General features: G+C 54.2%; 2 protein-coding genes across 2 annotated transcripts; one reads left to right on the top strand and one right to left on the bottom strand.

Moving 5' to 3' along the window:
• Positions 1 to 3,463: 3,463 nt before the first annotated feature.
• On the top strand, positions 3,464 to 3,853 carry HRG_08527 (tc5 transposase DNA-binding domain-containing protein; the record flags this gene model as incomplete). The annotated part of the gene is made up of 1 exon (XM_044866998.1): positions 3,464 to 3,853. The coding sequence occupies one exon, from the start codon at positions 3,464 to 3,466 to the stop codon at positions 3,851 to 3,853; it is 390 nt and encodes a 129-aa protein (XP_044717885.1).
• Positions 3,854 to 6,034: 2,181 nt separating this feature from the next.
• HRG_08526 (uncharacterized protein) lies at positions 6,035 to 6,379 on the bottom strand (the record flags this gene model as incomplete). The annotated part of the gene is made up of 1 exon (XM_044866997.1): positions 6,035 to 6,379. The coding sequence occupies one exon, from the start codon at positions 6,377 to 6,379 to the stop codon at positions 6,035 to 6,037; it is 345 nt and encodes a 114-aa protein (XP_044717884.1).
• Between the last annotated feature and the right edge of the window lie 6,438 nt (positions 6,380 to 12,817).

Below are 12,817 nucleotides of genomic sequence, written 5' to 3'. Positions count from 1 at the left end.
CGGAGCTTGGGCTGCAAGAACGGCGGCGACTGCGGCCGTTGCTGCAGCGGCCATCGCGGCTACTGCAGCTGCTGCCGGATTGTGAACAACGGGGTTAACAGGAGCAGCAGCAGGAGGACCATATCGGTCGAAGTCGAACAGTTTCCCTGGGTAGCCTCTGATTTTGCGTCGAGTATCCTGCTTCCTTGTTCGTACTGGTAGCCTAGGGAGTTATCCAGAGGCCTAATCAATGTGGCAACGTCTCTAAGCCACTGGCCCGTTTGGGCCTCCATTAGCTTATACTTATCGGCGTCAGACATTATGTCTTCCCATTTGTCGATCCAGGAGTCTAGATCCTTTGCGTTAAATCTCTTTAGGTGGGTCGAATACTTGGTCCTTGTGAGATTCATCATATATCCCGCTTCAGGGGCCGTCGACGCTTCTAGACGTTTAAACCACTGACGAATTGGAAGGTCTTCGTCGAAGGCGTTCTGCTTCGAGGATACCACTGATTCCTGCATCGCTATGCGAGCGTTGGTAACCAGTTTAGTCTCATCTTTATACTCTTTCCTCCTGATATCATAGTCCCGCATCGCGTCGTTATAATCTCTCTTCTGAACGGCAGAGAGGTCAGCGAGTCTAACAGCATCAGGGGCGTAGTGGCGGAATTCAGGTCGCTCAGGAGGTTCGAGGGGGTCCTCGTTGGTAAAGATCAGGCTATGGATCGTCTTGTCAGTTCGATTCCTGAGCTCCCTTCTCCATTTGTCCCAGTTGCTTGGTCCTGAGAGGATCGCTCGTGCAGGGGCGGCAGAAGACTTCGACATCTCGTTGATTTGAGAGTGGTTTTCGGTCGGAATGGAAGTTACAGGAACGTAGTTCCTCCGGGCTCATGACTGTCACGAAAAGTAGGGCCAAATAGGCATAAAGTTAGTATTTCAGAATCGTCCGGTGCTGCTCCATTTTCCTTCTGTTCTCTGTGTCTGTTCCTTCCTTCCTCGCCCTTTATTCCTGGCCACAATCTCGATCTTCTCCGTCTGCCTCACACCTCCGTCAATCGTCGGTGGCTGCGCCCCACTTTTCCTAGGACACCGTCCCTGACGGCCGGGCTGACTGTCTCAGCCGACGCATCAGAAAGCAGGCCTGACGTCCTGGCTGACTGTCTCAGCAGGAGCATCAGCAAGCAGGGAACCTCTAGAGGTCCTACGAGCGGCTTCGCAACAAACAGAGACCTCTTTTACCCCTTCTCTGCGGGATCAGCTTTCACATCCGACTTGTCCCTCGTGCGTGCCTCGTGGTGAGATCCGACAGCATCTTTAAAAAATGTTTATCGTTCTGCCGATAAATTTGTGTCAAGTGCACGTGCGTAAAGTCACATTGACCCCATGCATCACTCATGAAAGCCCACTTTTCATGCTCGTGGAATGGCCCATCCCTTTGAGTGTCGAGGAGGAGCAAGGGGGGTCACGAACAGGGATCTCAGCCAATAAGACCACTAGGCGATTAGGGGTACATTGTTTTACTAGCAAATTTGGCTATGGTAGAAGTCCCAGCAATCCTGCTTAGTACATATAGCTACATCACACTGGTTACATCCCTTACGAGTCTTCGTGCCCGGCTTCTTGCGTGCATTGCTGCTAGCTGTGCCTAACGGCTTGCGCCGACTTCGTGATCTTATTTCCCCAGCTTTAAAGCCTTGACAAGGAAGGCAGCGAGAGCTTTTGCCGCGATTGACATGTTTATGCTGTGTTATAGGCGTAAATATGTCTCCAGCTCGAAATAGTTGTCTTGAGCTACCGTCTTTGCTATACCGTAAGCCTCGCAAAGATCTCTCACAATGCGTTGCCGCCACTCGCGCTGTGAGGTTATTCGCGGCCAGCTTGGCTGGCCCCAAAGCTGAAGAAGGTAGCTGTTAACAAGGGCAGTCTCAAGCAGGAAGGTCCACGCAAGTGCCCGCCAATTTCCCCTACAAACACGGTGGTCTAGTCCCTCTCCTGCTCTTAGTTGGTCACCAATATCAACGCCGCCCATTTGATCAATGTAGTCTGCAGAGATAGACGGCACAGGAAGACGTAATACAGGCTCGGCACCGAATTTTTGCTGTATTGGGCGTGCTCGAGGCTGCGTTGTTGTCGGCCGGCGCCGAATTCGCTCTTCGAATTCCTCGCCGGAATAGACTGTTGAGAGGAATAGCACAAGAGCGTTATCTTTCCAAGCGAATTGGTTGACCTAGAAGAAGAAGACGAATTAGTAGGGGAATTACTAGAGAGCCTGTCTTCTAGTACTCGTACCTGACCGTCAGGGGTTGGCGCAGTCTTCAGTGTGCCCCACGGCCAACAGTCCCCCTTTGTGTCAGCTTTCTTCGCCTCCACGAAGGGTTTGTAGAAGCCACAGTTGATTCGGGCTGTGCCTGTGGCCCCAATCTCTAGCTGACGAAGAGCGTTGAGGAGGTTCGGCGAGGAAAAGAGGTTATCAAAGAAGACATGGTATGTCTGTTCTGGTAGTTGCTTGACTAGGGCAACAACGACGCTCTGGGTCGGGTTGAGAGAAATGCTGCCCTCTGCTGTGCCTATGGCCCTCTTCCTTTTCTTCCCAGCAGCCGGGCCAAGGGCATTACCATGCCCCACCCCCCTTTCGGTAACACCCACCTTTCGGTAGCGCAATTGAAAAATTCTCCACCAAAAGTCTACCATTTGAACTACATGAAATATGATCAGAACTTAACATTATAAACACAAAAAAATATCATTCCGTAGAGAAATGGACGCTCTTATATGTCCCGGCGCTTTTTACCATTCGCCCGGATCTGGTGGTGACTGGAAGGGCTTCGGTGCCACCTTGACTTCGATCACTGAAGCTGTCTCCACCTCTGAGACCGCCTCCTCCTCTGTGTCAGAATTCAGCACAACGGCTATCTCTTGGCTTTTAATTTGGGAATGGCTTCCTCAGCCACCAAAGCTTCACTGAGAGTCATGAACCGTCTGTTCGGGTTCGGAATTGCTCTCCTCTTCTTGCCTCTCTGCAGCCGGGCCACTTCTTCCTCTAGCTTCGCGATTCTGTTGCTGTGCTCGGCAAGCGTCTGTTCTTGGGCTTCAAAGCCTCTAGCTATCACGGCGTATCGTCTCCGGGTGCCAGGAGTCTTGTTCTTTCCTCTCGCAGAATGTTAAAATGCAGGGTAAGTGTTGGCAGGGCTCGAGCATGAGACAAACTGGGAACGTCGTTCAACCGGTGTGTCGTATTATGCTATGAGGATTGTCTATCTCCAAGGGAGAGGAAGTCACGAAGCTAGCTTTGTGGCCTCAGCCGTACTCAGCCGTACACGTGACTGTGTACGTATGCTAGCTAGGTGAGTGGGGAGCCAATAGAGGCGCGGACCCCCGCGCCTTTAAGTTAACGTAATCCACCCCCTTCCCGGTCACACCCCCTACCCGCTCAAAAATTCCCCACCGACACGACCCGCACTTCATGGCGAGACAAGCCGAGCACGATGACGGAAATTCGAGACCAATCGATTCCACGCGAAGAACGGGTCCTGCTCGCCGTCAAGGCCTATCAGCAAGGCCAATTCGACAGTACCCACAAGGCCGCAACGGCATATGATATCCCTCACTCGACAGTATCTGGTCGACTGCGCGGTGCCCGCCCCCGACGCGATGCGCAGATGAACAACCGGAAGTTGACGGCGACGGAAGAGACTGCCCTCGTACAATGGGTCTTGTCGATGGACGAGCGAGGGATGCCGCCGACAGTGGTCTACACTCGCCGCATGGCCAACTTGTTGCTCTCTGAGCGCGGCCAAGAAACTGTCGGCGAGAATTGGGTGCGGAAGTTCGTTGGCCGCCACGACGAAATCAAGGCGAAATACTCGTCGATATGATTACCAACGTGCCAAATGCGAAGGTCCGAAGACGATCCAAGAATGGTACGATCGAGTGGCAATGGCGAAGCAGAAATGGGGGATTCTTGACGAGGATGTCTACAACTTCGATAAGACGGGGGGGGGTTCAAATGGGAGTCATTGCGACGGCAAGAGTCCTTACTCGGTCTGACCGGCGAGGTCGGCCTATGGTCATGCAGCCAGGAAATCGAGAATGGGGTTACGGTGATTGAGTCTATCAATTGCCTAGGTTGGGTTTTGCCGGCGATGGTCATCTTCCAGGGCAAGGTGCACCAAGCAAGCTGGTACAAAGCAGGTGTGCCCAAGGACTGGCAGATTGCCGTGAGCGACAAATGGACTTCCGACGACCTTGGATTGCATTGGTTAAAGGCAGTTTTCGACCCATACACACGGCGCCGTACGGTTGGAACACGTCGACTTCTCATTCTCGACGGGCACGGCAGCCATGTTACGCCGGAATTTGACAAGTACTGTACGGATAATGCCATTGTGGTACTCCAAATGCCAGCTAATTCCTCACATCTCTTACAGCCTCTGGATGTCGGGTGCTTTTCGCCCTTGAAAACGATATATGGGCAGAAGGTTCAAGAGAAGATGCTCGCAGGGGTCAACCACATTGAGAAAGAGGACTTCCTGCCTCTATACGTCGAGGCCCGCGGACAAGCACTCTCCCCGTCGAACATCCGATGTGGATTCATGGCCACAGGCCTTTCTCCATTCAATCCGACCCCGGGTTCTGTCACGGTTACGCGTTCAGGTTGACAGGAATAGCAACCATGATGCACGGCAACAACTTGTCGAGGAGGAGCAGGCCCGACGGCAGAGAGAAGAAGAGCTATGCGTCCCAAGACAGCGTGCACCACAACGGTGTAGTAAATGCAGGTCTTTGAACACAATGCCCGGACGTGTAATAGCTAGACAGTTCTGAATTGACTTGCTTGTTTGTCTCTTGGACTCAATTGCCGTCTGTTGTGTTCGGTTGGTCGTGACGTGAGGTGCGGGTCGCGTCGGTGGGGAATTTTTGAGCGGGTAGGGGGTGTGACCGGGAAGGGGGTGGATTACGTTAGATGACAACAGGCGGTCTGGTGTCGCGAAGACCGTCGCGCCATGCAGGCAAAAGTGGAACGCGCTCCTACAGGTGCGCTGCAATTGACACATATCCAATGACTGCTCCCGACACACCCTCAGGGATCAGGCTCCGCCGGGATTCCTGGAAACCAGGCGCGGAGTCGAACACCATGCACCGCATCCGGGTAAGGGACCAAGGATACCTAAGAAGGAAGGATAACAGCCATATGCGGGTACCCCGCACCGCGCGCAGCTACCGGAAGTTACAGGGTGGTTAGCCATCCTCCCGGGCTCATAACTTGTCGCGAAGACCATTGCGCCGGCGATGCAGGCAAAAGTGGAGCGCGTTCCACTTTTGCCTGCATGGCGCGACGGTCTTCGCGACAAATAGACAGACGCGAGGACGAAAGCGGGGCGCGAAGGCGAAGCTCGCAGGAGCAAGCAGCCGAGGCAGGGGTGGGGCTCGAGGCGCGGGCCAATTAGGATGCTGGCGGCGTCCCCTTTGGGAAGTCGGCGGCACGGATTCAAAATTTGGGCAACTTCTCCAGGCACGCGGCTGCGATGGATGGATTCCCACCAGTGGCAAGCCGCGAATAAATTTCAGGAATACTCGAGTACGTGAGTACGATGGGTAGCAAACCCATTTGAAACAATAGAGCCCCATGTGTCTTCATGCTCTACCCGAAGGTAAGCACATACCGGTAGTTGTTTCCGGTGAGTAATCAAACATGCACTCCGACTTAAACCCCATTTGGAAGAGCCCCACCACCAAAATTTGGCGCGCGCGTTCCCAACGCCGTGGCCGCGGCGGCTGCCGCCCGGTCGCATTCAATCAGCACGCATTCAATCAGCATTTAATTATCACCAACGCTGGAAGCTGCGTTCCTTGGAGTCGTTCAAATATATCAATACGCCCGGCCCGACCGATTTTCCGATATATATACAATGTGCACACCTTTGACTACCGCCCGTGAGATCAATCAACGCCGTGACTATGACTGTGACGGTGCCGGAGGATCCATAGGATCCGTCTGATCCGTCTGACGCGGCGGAGGACGAGGCACGTAAGGGACGAACGTATGCCCGGCCTGCCTACCAAAATTGTATGGCGCCGTGTCCCTCTGATCCCCTGGCTGTCGGGCAGGCTCCCTTGCCGATATAACAGCGAAAGTCACATCCCGACTTCTTGGTCGAGGTCTTGTATATGCCCTCCTTGGCATCCCAGCACCTATATTGACCACTGTATTCGCAGCGGATATTAGCTTCCTTGCGCCTTGGCTTGCCGGCAGTCTTGCTGTTTCTGACGACTACAACGTAGCCAAGGAGCTCGTGCGTGGCCTTCAGCGTCTCTAACGCCTCGTCATACGTATCGAAAGACATCTCCTCGATAGCCTCAATGTCGCTGTTTGTATTCATGTTGCGATCGGTCGAATTCATCGTGACGGTTGTGCGGTAGGCGGCGGCGGCGGTGGCGACGTTGGTGATAGCTTCAAAACGATGGCTTCAAAACTGTGTGCAGAGGTGGCCTCGGGCGCCGCGCCAAATTTTGGTGGTGGGGCTCTCTTCCAAATGGGGTTTAGGTCGGAGTGCATGTTTGATTACTCCTGGTTCTCAGCAATTCGTTCTGAGATTGGAGGCTTTCGAGGGTACTTTTCAGCTTCCGACTGTCTCGGTCAGCATTTACCGAGGATCTGTCGACTCCTTTGTCGACCAGTCGGCGCAAATCCCGAGCAGTGGGCTGCTGAAGGGCGAGTGAGTCTGCGGAGCTATCGCCAGACTCGGAATCGTCTTCCGCTTTCTCCATGATCTGCGACAAAACGACATCGGGGTCAAATGGTACCATGCCCCACCCAGAACCGGTACACCCCCACAACCGGTACAGCAAAAAGGCGCCATGACCATACAAACTATATCAATTGAATTGAAGCCATTAGCCCATACTAAATTATAGAAGAAATACTACTCTGTAGTGCGTTCAATGCTTAATCGCCATGGGTTGTTGGGTTTTTGGTTTGTCGCCGCGCCCGTGTGTAAGTAGGCGACGAATCAGGTGACTTTACCCTCCTCCCCTTCTCCTCTTCAACCTGATTAAATGCACCATTAATCGTATCTGGCACCTCTTCTTCTCCCTGTCGAAGCATCTAGACACTACCTTACATATATCAGAGTTTTATGGACATATTATTAGGATTGGGGATCATTATTTCCTTCCTTGGCCTCATACGATCCAGCGTAGCCGCTGAGGCCTGGAATCTCTGATCCTTCAGCACCAACTCTGCTTCATTGCGCTCAAACACTCTAGGTATCTTTCTCAAAGTCCTCTCGAGACTACTAGGTTCGATATTTTGTAGCCTGTGGAGTTGTCGGCTCGTGCTTGGTGTCATTGGATCAGAGCTTAAGAGACCAACCTTTGGCGTCGTTTTCGGTCCAGTTGCCAACTCGTGCGGCTCACCAAAATCGATTGACACGAGAGAGGCGCTGTCTCCGAGAATTTCATGTCTCGTCGATAACGTGCAGCTGCTTCGACGATCAGCCGAAGACGCAAAACGGGACGCCAGGCAATGGGCATCCTCATCTGGAAATGGCCATCGGACTGTCGCACACGTGGAGGAGGATGGGGCGGACGAGGCGGGCGCAGAATCTACAGCGACGTATCAGTCTAATAGCATCGGAAACGCAACGCGGCTGATCGATGTCCGAGGTGCATGGGACCCGAACCAGGTAACGGCCAAGTCGCCGGAGCTCATGGAGATGATGCAACAGCTCTATCAGTTCCAACAATCAGCGCTGTGCTCGACGGCCGAGCCGGAGGCCGCCGTGGTACCCGAACGAGGGCGAGATGGATAAGCATGTAGGGTATTTTCCGGGGCCGCACTGCCACAGCAGAATCAGGTCAGGGCCACCAAGTCGCAGCAGATGAGTGCCTCGAAGGAGAGGAGAGGATGATCCAGGGCATACAAAGTATAACCGTGGTCCGGGAAAGCGACCGCCGCGCTGCGTTGCGGAGGGTCATGGCCGGCTTCGGGGAGGACAATGTCGAAATGGCGACGGCCGACTTCGACGAGACCGCAGGCGACGCAGAGGCGGGAATGCATGTCCAATTTGGCCTATCAACCTCTTGCTCTGCGACGGGCAGAGAGTTGGCAACACGGCTGACGCTGAACAAAACGCAGTCGATCGCTTTCTCAATCATATGCCGCCAGCTCGATTTGATGCGACAAAACGACGGAGGCGATGTCGGCCAGCTCTGCCAGTTCGTCCGCGGCGAGGGCGGGACCGGCAAGTCGCAAATCATCGAGGCACTCGTCGAGTTGTTCAGTAGGAGGAGCCTTTCGAATCGCCTGCTGATCACGGCGACGTCGGGGACTGCCGCAGCGCGGATCAATAGTAGCACGATCCACTCCACCTGCAGGGTCTCCAAAGACCAAGGGGCGGCCGCGAACACGGCCAGAGATCTCGACGAGGACTGCAAGCAAGCGGATCGGTTCGTCCATGACCAATTTCGGATAGATTGGCAGGAGAAAGACGCGCTGGTCATACCATGCGCTATCTTCGTCAGAACGTGTTTCCATGTTATACCGGTACGCTGGTCTGTGAGAGGAGAATTGTTGCAACCCCGCGGTAGAGTGATGGTGAAGTCCAGTGGTTGGCGGAGGGCTGGCATGACCAGATTACCAACTGTTGTAGAGACGAGTTGCGGGGAACGGGTTGGGCGAGGAAACTCGGGGTGTCGCTCCTAGACCCTTCCGCTGCTGCCTGGTGGGGGCAGCAATGCTACTCGACGCCAGCTCACTTTCTGGCCGCAGTGAAGACGATTTTGCTTATGTTGAAGGGGTTGCAGCCCTTGCAGCTCAGTACTACCAAGCAGCCAGAAGCGAGGGTGCTGTCAGTCGCCCAAGACGAGGACCTGCTGCACTGTTGTGAAGCCAGAATCGGTACGGTAACGGGAACCCAGGCACCCATGATCGGCGGAAGGGTCTAGGAGCGACACCCCGCGTTTTCTGTACCCAACCTTCTCCCCCGAACTTCTCTTGTGCGACAGCTGGTAATTTTGTCCTACAGTACCAATCATCCGCCAACCACTCACTTGAGTTCACCATTATTCCGCCATAGGCTAGAACCGCTACTATATGTCCAAAGGCACATGTTCAAAGGCTCATACCGGCGGCACAATCACAACCGCGGCCAGCCAAGCCCCTGCGAGCAGAGTCCCCTGCCTGGCCGACCCCTGCCAGAAGTATCGCTTCCCAGAAAGTGAAGCAATAACAACGACAATAATCATGCCACTGAAGCAGAAAAGAACCGGGCCACGTCCGCCCCCACCGCCGCTTTACTCGAGCCCGAGGTGCCCCAGTCCGACATGCCCAGTACGAATAGCTGGAAGGTAAGGAGCACCGCTCCGCTCCGGGACAATACGACCAGGATAACGAGCGGCGCGCGCGCGCGAGAGTCCGTACAGCGCGCCATGCACGACCTCAGCCAGATAGAGCAAAAGCTGCAGGACGAGGCCAAGAAATAGCGCCTTGCCGTCGAGAGCTCCGACTGTAGCGTCCTGGCCGAGGCTGCCTTGGCCGGTCAACCCTCGGGAGCCGCGTCCACGAAAACGGGGGTGGAAGATCACCGTACCGACAATGCCGATGGCAAGCATGAAGCAGCCGCAGCACGCACTGCTGGGGGCGGCCCAGATGCCGACAAGAACTTGGCTAACGCCGCTCGACGAAGATGGCCAAGAGAAGGATGCCAGGAGGCTACTTCCCGTTAACAGTGAGCAACTGCCTCTGCCCTGGTGCGGTCGGCTGGGTTATGTGAGAACGCCTGGAGTGCGGAATCGTGGCCTCGCTGCCCGTTTGGTACGCTACCCGCCGCTCAAGAGCTGACTTTGCGGCTAGGCTTGTCTCAACATGTATCTGAGGGCCGCAAACTCGCCGGTGTTCTCCTCAAGGACCTGTCGCCTGAATTCGATTCACGACCATAGGTACCTTTGAGGGCCCGTCCCAGCCCGAGCACGCCACCAAGAACCGTCCGGACAAGACGAAGCCGGGCGACGTCAAGCGAGGCCCCACCTTTATGGAGGACATTGGCATCGCTAACGCCGCCGACATTATCAAGATGATTCGGTGGAACGACAAGTATGGAATCAAGATTATTAACATGCCTCCGCCATTCATTCAAGCACTAGAACCGTCACATAAAGGCCCTATAGGGACTTCTCTCCGGGCGAAATAAAATCCATCCATCCGTACTGTAGGCATGAATTCTGTCACTCGGTGGCTCTGCTTGCGCTCGCACTCCCGCTATCCTCTTGCCACTCCCCTTCTTAAGTTTGCACTTGTTCCCTGTCCCTCCGGTCCTCGACTCATCTTGTTCTTCGGCGATGGACCAAGCAAGGGCGCCCGCCGCCTGATGAGGGCGAATCACACCCCGCCGCGTCGTGGAAATGTGAAAAGTGATTCTGCAAACAACAATTACACCGCAGATAGACTGCTCGTAGGGCCTCGTCTGGCAGTCGCCATTCTTCGAATTTCCCCCCTCTTCTTCTATTGCTGATCTGGACGTGGTCCCGATGCTGACCCGTAAACCTGTAAACAAGCGGCGCAGTGATGGCGCTCCAGGTATGGACCGAGTTCAGATCGCGAGGGGAGGTTTTCAGGCGGATTCATTCCTGTTGCCTGCCCAGACCCTAGGGTCACAATTGCCTCGAAGCTGGCATGACCCATGCGGAGATGCCAGAGTTTCAACCAATCCATAGTTGCCTGATCGAACTGATGAGCCATCGTGAATATTGTCCTGGCTTGAGGTGAACCGAGTTATAGTGTGCCTACTCCGTCGAGCGAGGTTCAATGTGTTGCGAGTGGCTCCGGGAGCTAGAATATTGATGACCTCCAGGTCGCCGGGGTTGATGGTCTGAGGACGTATTCTTTGTTCTGCAGACGGATGATCTAACATCACATGGCTGCAGGGACTTCTACATCCGCGTTCTGTAATAGCGGGCCAACTACAGGGATTCGTTATCATACTTACAACCGAAGCTTGCGCGAATGTTGGAACCGCTTCGTGGATGGCGCGGAGTCCCTGCAGCCACGCCAAGCAAAAAGCTGTCTCATAAAAAGGTCTAGAACTGGGTGTCAGCAATGCAGCCACGGATGAGCTAGCTGGTTTCGCAGTAAACTAACAGGGATTATCGCGCTAAGCAAGGATCAAAAGCCATCGCGCCTTGACTACCCACCAGCTTTTTGAGTACCTACTTAAACGAGTACTTAAACACGCACGGCGACTTAAGCCCCATTTGGAAAAGGACCCGCCAAAGTCGCCGTGCGTGTTGAGTAGTGAATCATGCACGGACGATTTCAAATCATGCACGGAGACTTAAACCCCATTAGGAAGGGGGACCCGCCACCACAATTTGGCGCGCGCGTCGCCCGCCCCGATTACACGACAGCGTACGGAGTACGAAGGATGCATTCAATCTGCAAAGATCACCAACGCCGGAAGATGCGTCCCTTGGAGTCGTTCAATTGAAACTATTACTAAGCCCGGCCCGACCGATCTTCCGATGTGTATGTAATATGCACACAGCAGCGGAAGGTGCATTTTTGGCCGCCTTTGCCTACCTCTGTGACTGTGACTGTGACTGTGAGGAAGGATCCGTCCGACGCGGCGGAGGGCGAGGCACATAGGGAACGAATTTGGGGACCGCCCGCCCGCTAGAATTGCATGGTGCCGTGTCCGCCTGATCCCCTTGCTGCTGGAAATGCTCCCTTACCGTCCCGTGAGACTGTGCCGGCGGCTGTGCCCACATGAAGCCGTGGTGATGTGCCTGTGCCGAGGAGGCGGTGGCATCACATAGGATCTTGTGATGCCGGCGGCGCCTGTGGAAGTGAGGGTACCTGTGATAACGGCGCCGGCGTTGCGGCTGCTTGCGACTTGATGAAATCACCGATCTGCTGGGCAAGATCGTCAACCCGGCTGCTCACGGAAGCAAGCGTATTCGACCTCTTGGTCACGACAGTAGTGCCTGTGCCCTTCCTCTTCTTCTTCTGCGCCCCTGCTGGCTGTGACCCGAGCTGTATTGTAGCCCTATGCTCCTCTTGCTCCCAAGCACTAAGGATCCGGCCAGTCGATGGCTCTAGTGGAGGATGTCTCGGGCCTATTGTTCGCACGCCGGCGAGGCTGGACAATATCGGGATCGGGCTCATGTCGTGATTCGATATACTGCCGTAGTTCATGCTGCCTGTAAATTAGTATATAGCTAGATAGGGGCTTAGTAGTATTACTTACAGTAGGACCATACAATAGCCAGTGGGTATCAATAAGATCGAGGAAATTTCAGCAGCCTCGCCATCAGCTTGAAGGATATCACGGATTGTATGCCGGCAAGGCAGACCCCATTGGGTCGTGAAGGCACCCGTACAATCCGTTGGCCGCTGGCCCCGTTTATCGGATAACTCTTCTGTAGCTAACTTCACTTGCTTGAAGATCTGCTTTATTGGATGCCAACCAATTTTCCGGTATAGTGACTTGAGGATAGGATATTTAGTCCATTCGACCTGGACCTTCGTGAACTCGTCTTGAAGCGCTTCGAGATGCGTTTTCTGCCGTTGGTCAACAAGTTGACGGATAGAGACCTGTAGCTGCCAGAGATCGATAAAACGATGGCGTAAGATACTCTTGAGCTCGTGATGTGTGCTTTCAACACGAGAAGTTACCGTGATATCGTAATTACGGTGCTGTTGGATGGCATACCTACAAAACTGGGCACGCCACGGATAGTAGGCTGTATGGAAGTAGTCAACGAGGGCTAAGTAATTAGCAATAAATATTAATATAACGGTAAATAGGGCTAGGGTTACCTGGCTGGTCGGAAAACTCTATACA

The sequence above is a fragment of the Hirsutella rhossiliensis genome (genome assembly GCF_020360975.1).
Source record: "Hirsutella rhossiliensis strain HR02 chromosome Unknown scaffold00010, whole genome shotgun sequence".
Taxonomy (NCBI): Eukaryota; Fungi; Ascomycota; class Sordariomycetes; order Hypocreales; family Ophiocordycipitaceae; genus Hirsutella; species Hirsutella rhossiliensis.
Note: the sequence above shows the minus strand (reverse complement) of the source record. Positions and strands in the feature narration are given on the sequence as shown.